We start from the raw sequence: 10,126 nt of genomic DNA, 5'->3' as shown, positions 1-10,126 counted from the left end.
AGAACGGGGCTGCTCTTCGTGGCAGTGTGCAGGCTTGTTGCCAAGAACGGGGCTGCTCTTCGTGGCAGTGTGCAGGCTTGTTGCCGAGAACGGGGCTGCTCTTCGTGGCAGTGTGCAGGCTTGTTGCCGAGAACGGGGCTGCTCTTCATGCAGTGTGCGGGCTTGTTGCCGAGAACGGGGCTGCTCTTCATGGCAGTGTGCGGGCTTGTTGCCGAGAACGGGGCTGCTCTTCATGCAGTGTGCGGGCTTGTTGCCGAGAACGGGGCTGCTCTTCATGCAGTGTGCAGGCTTGTTGCCGAGAACGGGGCTGCTCTTCATGCAGTGTGCAGGCTTGTTGCCGAGAACGGGGCTGCTCTTCATGCAGTGTGGGGCTTGTTGCCGAGAACGGGGCTGCTCTTCATGCAGTGTGCGGGCTTGTTGGGGTGGCTGCTCTTGTTGTGGAGCTCAGGCACAGTGGTTGTGGCTCATGGGCTTAACTGTTCATGGTATGTGGGATCCTCCCAGACCAGGGATCGAGCCCGTGTCTTGTACATTGGCAGGTGGGTTCTTCACCACTGAGCCGCCAGGGAAGCCCTTTGTGATCCATTTTGAATAAAGGGTGTTTTTTCTTTTTTTGCCTATAGATGTCCATTACCTTAAGTACCATTTGTTGTAAAGCATATCTTTCCTCCAGTGAATAACTTTTGGATCTTTTGGCATATTAATCTATTTCTGGGTCATCTCTTCTGCTCCACTGATTGATGTGTCTCTCTCCATTGGTACCACCCTGTCTTGATTACTGAGTGCTGCTGAGTGACTTCAGTCGTGTCCCCACTCTGCGACCTCATGGACTGTAGCCCACCAGGCTCCTCTGTCCATGGGATTCTCCAGGCAAGAACACTGGAGTGGGTTGCTATGCCTTCCACCAAGGGATCTTCCTGACACAGGGATCAAGCCCACGTTTCTTAACTGTCTCCTGCATTGGCAGGCAGGTTCTTTACCACTAGCACCACCTAGGAGCTATTTAGTAGTTCCCTGAAATCAGTAGACTGATTTCTCCCATTTTGTTCTTCTCCAGAGTTGTATGTTTTAAATTTTCAAATAACTTGTCTAATCTACAAAAAAAAAAAACAACAAAACTTTGCTGGGATTTTATCAGGAACTGGTTAAACCTGTGTATCAATTCAGGTGGCACTGACATCTTTATTATAACTTTCAATCCGTGCGTATGTCTCCATCTATTTAAATTTGATTTCATTCATCAGCACTGTGTAGTTTTCAGCCTGCAGGCCCTTACACGTTTTGTAAGACTCACACCTAAGTGGGTTTCCTTTTTAGCAAATCGTAAGTACTACTGTGTGCTTTAGTGTTCAGAATCATCACTAGTATATAGAAAAGGGTTTTGTATCCTGAGAGCATTCTAGGTGCTGTTTTCATTTTTTTTGAAAAGAAGATTCCTTAGGATCACCTTCATAGACAGGCATGTCAACTGTATAAAAATGCTTATTCCTGGGCCCACCTTGGGGTTCTGATTTACTCAGGCTGGACATCAAGGCTTTGTGATGTTTTAACCTTTTGGCCATACGGCATGCCGGATCTTAGTTCCCTGACTAGCGACTGAACCCCTGCCCCCCTGCAGTGGAAGCACGGGACCACCAGGGGATTTTCAGAATTCCCTGAACGTCAGGATTTTTTCAAATTAATTTTTTTGACTGTGCTGAACCTGCGTTGCTGCGCTGGTTTTCCTCTAGCTGTGAGTGGCGCCATCCTAGCTGTGGCTTCTCGTGGTGCTGAGCGCAGACGGTAGGCCTGTGGGCTTCAGTAGTGGTGGCTCCCAGGCTCTAGAGCGCAGGCCCAATGGTTGTGGCTCACAGGCTTAGTTGCTCTGCATGTGGGATCCTCCTGGACCAGGGATTGAACCCTTGTTGCCTGTGTTGGCAGGTGGATTCTTAACTCCTGAGCCACCAGGGAAACCCAACATGAGGATTTTTGAAATCTTTCCTCCTCATTCTAACAGGCAGCCTAGCTGAGAAACACTGCCCTGCCTGCCTGCTCTGCTTTCAGGGGCTGGTCTTGCTCTCAGGCCAGCACGGTGATCAGGCCTGGGGTTTGCTGCTGAGGAAGACGAAGCCCAGAGCCAGTGGAACTGGCCCTTCTGGCCCAGAACAGACAACCAGGCCATGGTGGATAATCAACCAGTTTTAATGAACAAAAAATAGTGATGCGTATAAAAAGGTATTTCTGTCACTTAAGTGTCCCCATTTTCTAGATGGGAAGTTGTCTTCTCCGTGGACTTGACCACCTGTTCACCTGTGGCCCCCATGTCTGGGTGAACGGGGGGCTTTGTCACAATAGGGCAGGAGCTGCCCGTGTGAGGGGAAGGCGTGCGGCCGTCCTTCGGAGCTCTTGCCAGCTTTTGCACCGAGTAGAAATTGCCTTGTCCTCAGCCTGAGAAGGCGGCCATTGAGACGAAAAATAACTGCTGCAGAGTGGCTATCAGCCCAGGCTCCTTACGTGAGGGAGGCTGACCTCCGTCCCGGAGCCCATCGCTCTGCCTGTGGTTCTCCATTTGGGGCAAAGTTGTTCTCAAAGGTTTGCTTTCTGGTTTCTGGCATTAAAGGGCCCAGCCCCGCCAGCCGTAGAGGTACAAGTCTGCATGTGCGTGGCGTGACCCGGGAAGGATGGTGAGAGGAAGCTTTGGGGAGTGTGCAGGGAAGGATGGTGAGAGGAAGCTTTGGGGAGTGTGCAAAGGCTGTGCCTTCAGCCACCTCATCAGGGGAGAAGGGGAAGGAGCAGGCGAGCTCAGAGCCCTCCACGTCCTGCCCTGAAGGAGGGCGAAGTGGCGTGGCCACAGGGGCCAGGCCACGGTGCCGCGCTCGGGCCAGGCCACGGTGCCGCGCTCGGGCCAGGGGGCGTCCGCGCCCAGGGCAGAGCAGGGTTACGGGCCACCGCCCCAGAAGCTGAGTGGGCCACAAGCAACCCCCAGCACCTGGGCACTTCTCTGCAAGGAGCTGCCAGCTGGCGGACGAGTGCGGCAGGCGGGCCTGACCGAGAGCACAAGGCTTCCCTGGGGTAAACGTTAGCTCCAGCTCGTCAGCCCTGGGGCTGCTGAGGCAACCGGGCTGGGGCTGGCCTTCTGTACTGGGGGGCTCAGACCCGCTGAGCAGCCCCCTCCAGACAGCAGACCCAGCTCAGAGCCTCAAGGCTGAAGCATCTGGAGCCACTCCGGACGCTATCAGGGTTGCTGCTGATAGGAACTGAGGCCCCTGGAGAAACCTGTGCCTAAGGGCACCTGTGTGGCCTGGATGGCGGTGGCCATGCGACATGTCACCCCCTGACGGCAGGTGGGCCCTCGTGGAGGGCTGAGCTGGGTCATCTCCTGGCCACAGGCCTGGTGGACACTGAGGAGCTGTATCCTGCACTGGCCCTGGAAGCCTGGGGCTCGCTCCCTTCCCGTTCCATCCTGGCGCCAGCCCCCTGCTGCCCCTCGACTGGACCCAGTTTCCTGCCCTGCATACCCGGGTCCTCTGCTTCGGCCCCCAGCTCGCGCCCTGCTGGGCACGGCTCAGCCCCAGACTGCAGGTAGGAAGGCTTTCCTACCTGTCCCCCTCGGAGTGGCCCTGTCTGACAGGGCTGCCTGGAGACGAGGGGTCAGGCCGGGGTGGGGGGTGTACCAAGGAAGGACCACGGGGAGGGCGGGGGGTGATGGGGCTGGAATGAGGCTGTGAGTGGCCCGCAGGTCGTCAGCACCGGGTCCGGGTATGCCTGACATGGGCCTGCAGTGCTTCCTGAATGCCCCTCTGCCAGTCCCGGGCCAGCTGCACTGGGGTCACTGAAGCCTGGAAGGAGGGCGCTGGCTCAGTGCCCAGTCTCGTCCCTGAGCCACCCACCCCGCCCAGCCGCCCGCCCGCACTCACCGCATTGCGCACGCCCAGCCCAGCTCCGTAGAGCAGCAGCAGCTTCATGGCTCTGTAGCGCCCGTGCCGCACTGCCTCGTGCAGAGCCGTGTCACCTTCCTGTCGAGAGGGATGGGGTGTCATCCTCCTCAGCCCCGCTCCCCGGGAGGGGCAGGCAGGTCAGCAGGCGCCACGCGTGGCTGAGCTAGGGCTCCCTCAGTCCCCGGCCGCGGGGGTGAGCATCCCCAGCCTCTGGTGACCAGACGCTGACCTTGTCCTGCGCGTCGATGCGGGCCCCACAGGCGATGAGGTGCTCCAGGCAGTCGCAGTGTCCCGTGCGCACGGCCACGTGCAGGGGTGTGCTCCAGATCTGAGGGAGCAGCGAGGGGCGGCAATGTCATCACAGGCTGGCACGGCTGTGTCCCGACCCCAAAGAGCATCGGGCTTCCCCCGGCCCGTGCCCTCACCTTGTCTCGGGCGTTGACCTGGGCGCCCCAGTTTAGCAGCTGTTTGAGGATGTCCAGGTGCCCTCTGCGGCAGGCCCAGAACACTGGGGTCCTGTCCAGCTGCAAACAGAAGCACCCAACTCACCCTGATGTTGGGGGAAGCCAGTGGGAGGCTCGCCGTGGGGGTGGCCCTTCCCTGAGTCTCACCAAGTCCCGAGTGTCCACGGCCACACCTGCCTCCAGCAGCTTGTTCACAAGCTCACAGTGACCCTTCAGACAGGCCCAGTGCAAGGCCGTGCGGTGCAGCTGGGGAGAGTGTGGGAGGTCAGGTGCAGGAAGCTTGGCCACCCTTGGCGGTCCCACTCCCTCCCCACTCAGGAGGCACCATGGGACTTGAGCCCCATGGAGCAAAAGCCCTGTGGTTTCCGAGGCATTCACCATGCCTGCACCACCCTCGATACCTTGTCATGGGCATTGGGGTCCCCTCCGTCTGCCAGGTACTTGTCAATCAGGGCCTCCTGGTTCTCAGCAGCTGCCTTCAGGAACACCTCCAGGCCCACGGGTTCCAGCTGGGCCTGTGGCTGCGGCTGAGTAAATTCAAAGTGTTAGTCGCTCAGTTATGTCTGACTCATTGTGACCCCATGGACTACAGCCGTCAGGCTCCTCTGTCCTTGGGTTTTCTGCAGGCAAGAATACTGGAGTGGGTTGTCATTTCCTACTCCAAGGGATCTTCCTGACCAAGGGATTGAACCCTGGTCTCCTGCATTGCAGGCAGATTCTTTACCATCTGAGCCACCAGGAAAGCCAGTTAAGTTCAAGGACAAGGCCCACTCACTCGAGAGGCTGTTGGGATGCACGGCCTCACCAGCCTAACCAGAGAGCCGGCTGAGGACCAGCGCACTATCAGCTTATACAAACAACAGATTAAAAAAACCTGCCCCCAGGGACTTCTCGGGTGGTCCAATGGTTGAGAATCTCCCTTGCAATGCAGGGGACAAGGGTTCCATCCCTGATGAGGGAACTAAGATCCCATATGCCACGGAGCAGCTAAACCCACACACCAAAACTACAGAGCTTGTGCACTTTGAAGTCCGAAAGCCACAACTAGAGAGTCCATGCGCTGCAACCAAAGATCCAGAATGAGGCAATTAAGACCCCACACAGCCAATTACGTAAATAAATATAAACTTTAAAAACACAATCCTGCCCTCAGAAGACTGACTGAACAGGTATGGGGTGGGGTTATGGATTGAGCTGTGTCTCCTCCAAGCTCATAGGTTAAGGTCCTAACCCCAGCACTCTGAGCATGACCTTACTTGGAAATGGGGTCACTGTAGCTGTAATTGTTTAAGATGAGGTCATCCTGGAGTAGGTGGGCCCTGTTCCAATATGACAAGTCCTTACTGAAAGGGGACATTTGGATACAGGCATGCACACATGGAATGCATTGTGGACTGTGTGAGCTCAGAGCAGAGACTGGAGCAACGCATCCACAAGCCAAGGAAATGACAGCAGATTACCACCAACCCCTACGCCGGGGAGAGGCATGGGCAGATCCACCCCCCAGAGCCTCGGGATGAACCAGCCCTGATCAGAGATGAACCCTTGATCTCGGACTGCCAGCCTCTGAGCAGACCGTACATACACAGCTGCTGTCTAAGCCCCCAGCTTGTGGTACTTTGTTCTGCCAGCAGCCGAGGCAGACTGACACCGGTGGCAAAGGGGTCTCCAGGTGGGGGCTGGGCAGCTCCTCCCCAGGTCTTTCATGGGGACAGGAGGCTCCAGCTCATGAACTCCAGCCCGGGTGTGGCACCCTCGCTCACCTTGACCTCAGGCTGGGGTGCCTTGGGGGGGACCCTGCGTTTCAGTCGCTTTTCTTTCCGTCTTTGAACCAACTTTTCCAAATCAGCCAGGTTCTCCAAGTTAGTTCTGGAACTGTTAAATCTTTCAAGCTGTGGCAGAAACAGGACCATGCCAGCCGTCAGCCGCTGGAGCCCTGGGGCATCTCTTGGTTGGTCTCACCCTCGTCTTTAGGCAGCAGGAGTGCCCACCCAGGCCATCAGCCCCTGAGCCCCGCCGCTCAGCCTGCCCGCACCCAGCCCCCCGGGCCGCCACCTCTGGCCACTCACTCTCCTCTTCTTCTCCTCGTCCAGTTTCTGCCTCTCCCGGGCCTCGGCCTCCTGGGGCCCCAGCCTCCAGCTGCGAAGGCCCCCTCCAGGATCAGGAACTCCATGTCCACATTCCAATTTCGTCCTTTCAACTCTCTCTCCACTTACCTGTAGGAACAGATGAGGACAAAGACTCAGGAAAATTAGGAGGAGCCCTAAGGCAATGGCTACCCACTCCAGTCTTCTTGCCTGAAGAATTCCATGCACAGGGGAGCCTGGTGGGCTGCAGCCCATGGGGTCGCAAAGTCAGACACGACTAAGTGACAAAACTTAGCAAACACAATTGTGCTGGACGGGGTCCTGCCAGGAGCTGACACGCAAGATCAATGAGCCTACCTGGACCTGTGCAGAGTGCCGTGGCGGTCCACCCGCTCCTTGTTGGCTCTCACCACCTACAGCATCGTCTGAGACCCAGGAGGGCAGCTGGCTGCTGCCCACTCTGTCCTGTCAGCAGAACCCAGCAGCAGGCGCCTGACACCGCATCTATTTATACTGCTGGGCCGCATCCAGGTGAGCTCAGGGCCTCCCTCGTGGGTGGCTGTCCTTAACATTCCTACCAGATCACGCCACACTGCCACCTGACCCCAGGTGGGGGCAGGGGGTAGGGGGACCGCGGAGATGCTCCTGGGTAAAATGCGAAATCCCCGCATTCACTGGCTCTTTGGGAAGCTAGCTCTTTCCTCCCGGTGCCGAAGATGAAATGAGTTACTGGGGCTGCGCTTAGGGTGGAGCCCATTGTACAGCGAACCATTTTCTCCCTCCCCTGGCCCCTGCCCCCAGGATTCAGAAGCCGGCGGCACCCAGGAAGAAGCAAATTGAGGAGAGAGAAGAGGCTGGGACGATAGGATGGCAGAGGTTATGGCTTCCAGCCACATGGAACTATTCCATTGCCTTCTAAAGTGAACTCAGGCAATCAGACAGTTCCTGGGCCCTGCAACCCGCCTCCCAGCACAGGCTGAACTGGCTGGCAGTGGGGCTGGGGGCACAAAGTGACCCCTGCGGCCTCCATGCCCGGCCTCCTGCAACAGACAGCCTGAAGCGTCACCGGCGTCCCTGCTTCTCTCTCTGCCCAGGGAACGCAAGCACCTTCTCCCCTTCCCCAGGCAAGGCGGTCAGACCCTCCAGACCATTTCCCCAGCAACGACCAGCAACACAACCCAGCTCAGCCAGCACCTGGGCCATACTCGTGTCTCCCGGGGTAACGTGCCACTTCCCAATCCTCTTCTGCCATCATAGTCAAGGGCAGAACCCACTGAACTCAAGGAATTTCTTGTCGACCATTGCCTGGCCCCTTCCTGTCTCCTCCCTCTCTCGCTCCCTAGCCCCTCCAGTGAGACCTGGGCAGACCGACCAGAACGGAACCACATGTTTCTACTCCTCAAACCTCCAGAGGCTGCACGAAGCAGCTGCCCAACACCCTCGTTCTGCTGAGACAGTCCCGGGGTGCCCAAACCACTGCCCGGCCCCTGCCCCAAGTCCTCACCAACTGCTGGATGCTGAAGTTCATGGTCCCCCCACTCTTCAGGCCCTCAGTGAGAGGAGCCGAGCAGCTCAACCCTTTTATAGTAGAGCCAGCCGGGGGGCAGGGGGAGGGCAAGGCAGAGGCCTGGGCCCAGGCCAGATAACTCTGTGGCTCTGTAACTCTCACCAAAATACTGCCTCGGGCACTTAGCCTGTGCAGGCAGGAGAAAGAGCTGTTCTCAGCTGAGTCAGCTGCATCCTCAGACACCCCCATCCTGCACCTACTCAGAGGTGCTTCAACCAATCAACACACATCCTGGACGCGGGGCCACCAGCCCAGGTTCAAGGGGAAATATCTCCCATTCTCCCAAGTGTGGGCTTCTCAGGCAGCGCTAGTGCTAAAGAATCTGCCTGCCAATGCAGAAGATGCTGGTTTGAACCCTGGGTCAGGAAGATCCCTTGGAGGAGGGCATGGCAACCTACTCCAGTTTTCTTGGCCTGGAGAATCCCAAGGACAGAGGAGCCTGGCAGGCTACGGCCCATGGGGTTGCAGAGTCGGACACAACTGAAGCGACTTAGCACACATACATGCTCCCAAGTGTAGACACCATGGAGAAAAAGAAGTGTGAGCCTCCGTGTTGCTGTGGAGGGAGACCCTGGGAGACAGCGCAACTACCCTGGCAATAGGAGGCCAGAATCCTGAAGTGGACCTCCAAGGGAGAGACCGAAGAGGCTGATTTCTGCCTCAGGAAGCTCCCTGGCTCCTACAGGAAGAAACCAAGTGACTTCCCACCTCTCGGCCAGTTTCCAGCCTGAAACCCGGCTGCTCCCACTGGTTTCCTTCCCCAGGCAACCCCCTGCCCCCTCACCACTCCAATGGTCAAGGTCAACATCCTAAGCTAGGCCACCTCAGGAGCCAAGCCCAGTCTGTCATTGGCACCTCACGCCTCTGGAAGAGACTTCCATGGCTCACATGCAGGTCCCCAGCCAGATGCCCTGCCGGGTCAGGGGCACATCCTTCCCCAGCAAGGTGAGGTTCAGATGCGCTCCAGGTCTAAGAACAAACGTTAACCATTAACCCAGTTGCAAAGCGATTCATCTGCAGCTACTGGTCAACCTTCCTGATTCTCCCCAAGACACCAAGCATGCCTTCCACCCAGCTGTGCCTTGAATTTCTGCCTTGACCTTTGAAAGGAAACCTGATAGCTGGTAAGATTCGGCCTGGAAGCCATATGAGCAGAGATGAGCAGGACGGGTGGCGGGGGAGGGAGAGCCGTGGGTCCAGGGCCGCCGAGGGCCCAACTGCAGTTGGCTCTGAGCACCCAGACCTGGGGAGCCCAGGGCTTTTTAGAGCAACTCTTCTGTGCTTACGGCCCAGGGTGTTTTTCTCAAAGGTGACTTTTGGCCTGTGGTCCTGAGGAAGGGAAGAGTTACCTGGAGGAGAGTGAGGTGAAACCGACAAAAATAAGCAGGATTTGAACTCGGACTCCACTGCCTGCCACCGACACCACGACTCCTCTCCTCCAACATCCCAGGGCGAGGATATCGACGCTGTATCTGAAATGCTCAGCGGAAGACCGTTGGTACTCACATGGAGCTAACTAGTATTAATTTATCGTTGGTATTACTTTATTGAAGAAAAAAATTACCTCTTATAAATAAGTCCACACATAGCAAATCACGCTCAGGACCCCCACCTGGGGAAACAGTGGGTGCAATTTCACACACCTCCTCCTGAGTGTGTGTGAGCGTGTTTGAGTTCCTATGTGGCTCTACCTACTCTACTGTGGTCACGACTCAGCACTCTCTCCAGGTCAGCACAGGCTGCACTCATGGCTGGGAACCTCAACTCTGCCCATGTGGCTCCAAGACCGGAGTCTTATTTGTCCCCCTGTTGGGAGCACTGGGTTTAGCTCTACTTTTTTTCTTCTTTTTTAAAACATTTCACCCCATGCTCCGGTGCACATCTTTGTAAATGCATCTGTAAATAAACATCTTTGGGGACTTGCGGTTAAGACTCTGCTTCCAATGCAGAGTACACAGGTTCCATCCCGGGCGAGGGAACTAAGATCACACACACACACACACGATAACTTTGTATACATGGATATTTCTCTAGGGAGCTACAGAGAAACTAGAAGTATTGGTCTTGCTCACTTAAATTTTCGTAGATATT

At 56.7% G+C, this 10,126-nt stretch overlaps 1 protein-coding gene and 1 long non-coding RNA gene across 6 annotated transcripts; one reads left to right on the top strand and one right to left on the bottom strand.

Moving 5' to 3' along the window:
• Positions 1-2,163: 2,163 nt before the first annotated feature.
• On the bottom strand, positions 2,164-9,568 carry ANKRD23 (ankyrin repeat domain 23). 5 transcript variants are annotated; one of them, XM_086328143.1, is made up of 10 exons: positions 7,973-8,026; positions 6,826-6,933; positions 6,451-6,597; positions 6,145-6,273; positions 4,783-4,908; positions 4,529-4,627; positions 4,343-4,441; positions 4,147-4,245; positions 3,897-3,995; positions 2,164-3,818 (listed from the first exon to the last, which is right to left on the bottom strand). In XM_086328143.1, exons 1-10 carry the CDS (start codon positions 7,994-7,996, stop codon positions 3,723-3,725), a joined length of 1,026 nt encoding a protein of 341 aa, XP_086184269.1. In that variant the 5' UTR covers positions 7,997-8,026; the 3' UTR covers positions 2,164-3,722. The 5 variants fall into 5 exon arrangements, with proteins under 5 accessions (XP_086184269.1, XP_086184273.1, XP_086184270.1 ...); XM_086328147.1 differs by lacking the exons at positions 6,826-6,933; positions 7,973-8,026 and adding an exon at positions 9,385-9,568; XM_086328144.1 differs by lacking the exon at positions 4,343-4,441.
• On the top strand, positions 6,597-9,959 carry LOC147363748 (uncharacterized). The gene is made up of 2 exons (XR_015137410.1): positions 6,597-6,999; positions 7,270-9,959. It is a non-coding gene; the product is annotated as an uncharacterized LOC147363748 (long non-coding RNA).
• Positions 9,960-10,126: the final 167 nt, after the last annotated feature.

This window comes from Bos grunniens, chromosome 11 (genome assembly GCF_055505025.1).
Source record: "Bos grunniens cultivar Pamir isolate PY7600 chromosome 11, Bosgru_T2T1.0, whole genome shotgun sequence".
In the NCBI taxonomy this organism is placed as follows: Eukaryota; Metazoa; Chordata; class Mammalia; order Artiodactyla; family Bovidae; genus Bos; species Bos grunniens.
Note: the sequence above shows the minus strand (reverse complement) of the source record. Positions and strands in the feature narration are given on the sequence as shown.

Excerpts from the sequence above, each read along its gene's own strand:
- ANKRD23 (XM_086328143.1), bottom strand. The coding sequence starts at position 7,996 with ATGAACTTCAGCATCCAGCAGTTG. Across the intron at positions 6,934-7,972 it reads ACTTCAGCATCCAGCAGTTG|GACAGAGTGGGCAGCAGCCA; the intron begins GTGAGGACTTGG and ends TTCTGCTGACAG. Across the intron at positions 4,442-4,528 it reads CCGTGGACACTCGGGACTTG|CTGGACAGGACCCCAGTGTT; the intron begins GTGAGACTCAGG and ends TTCTGTTTGCAG.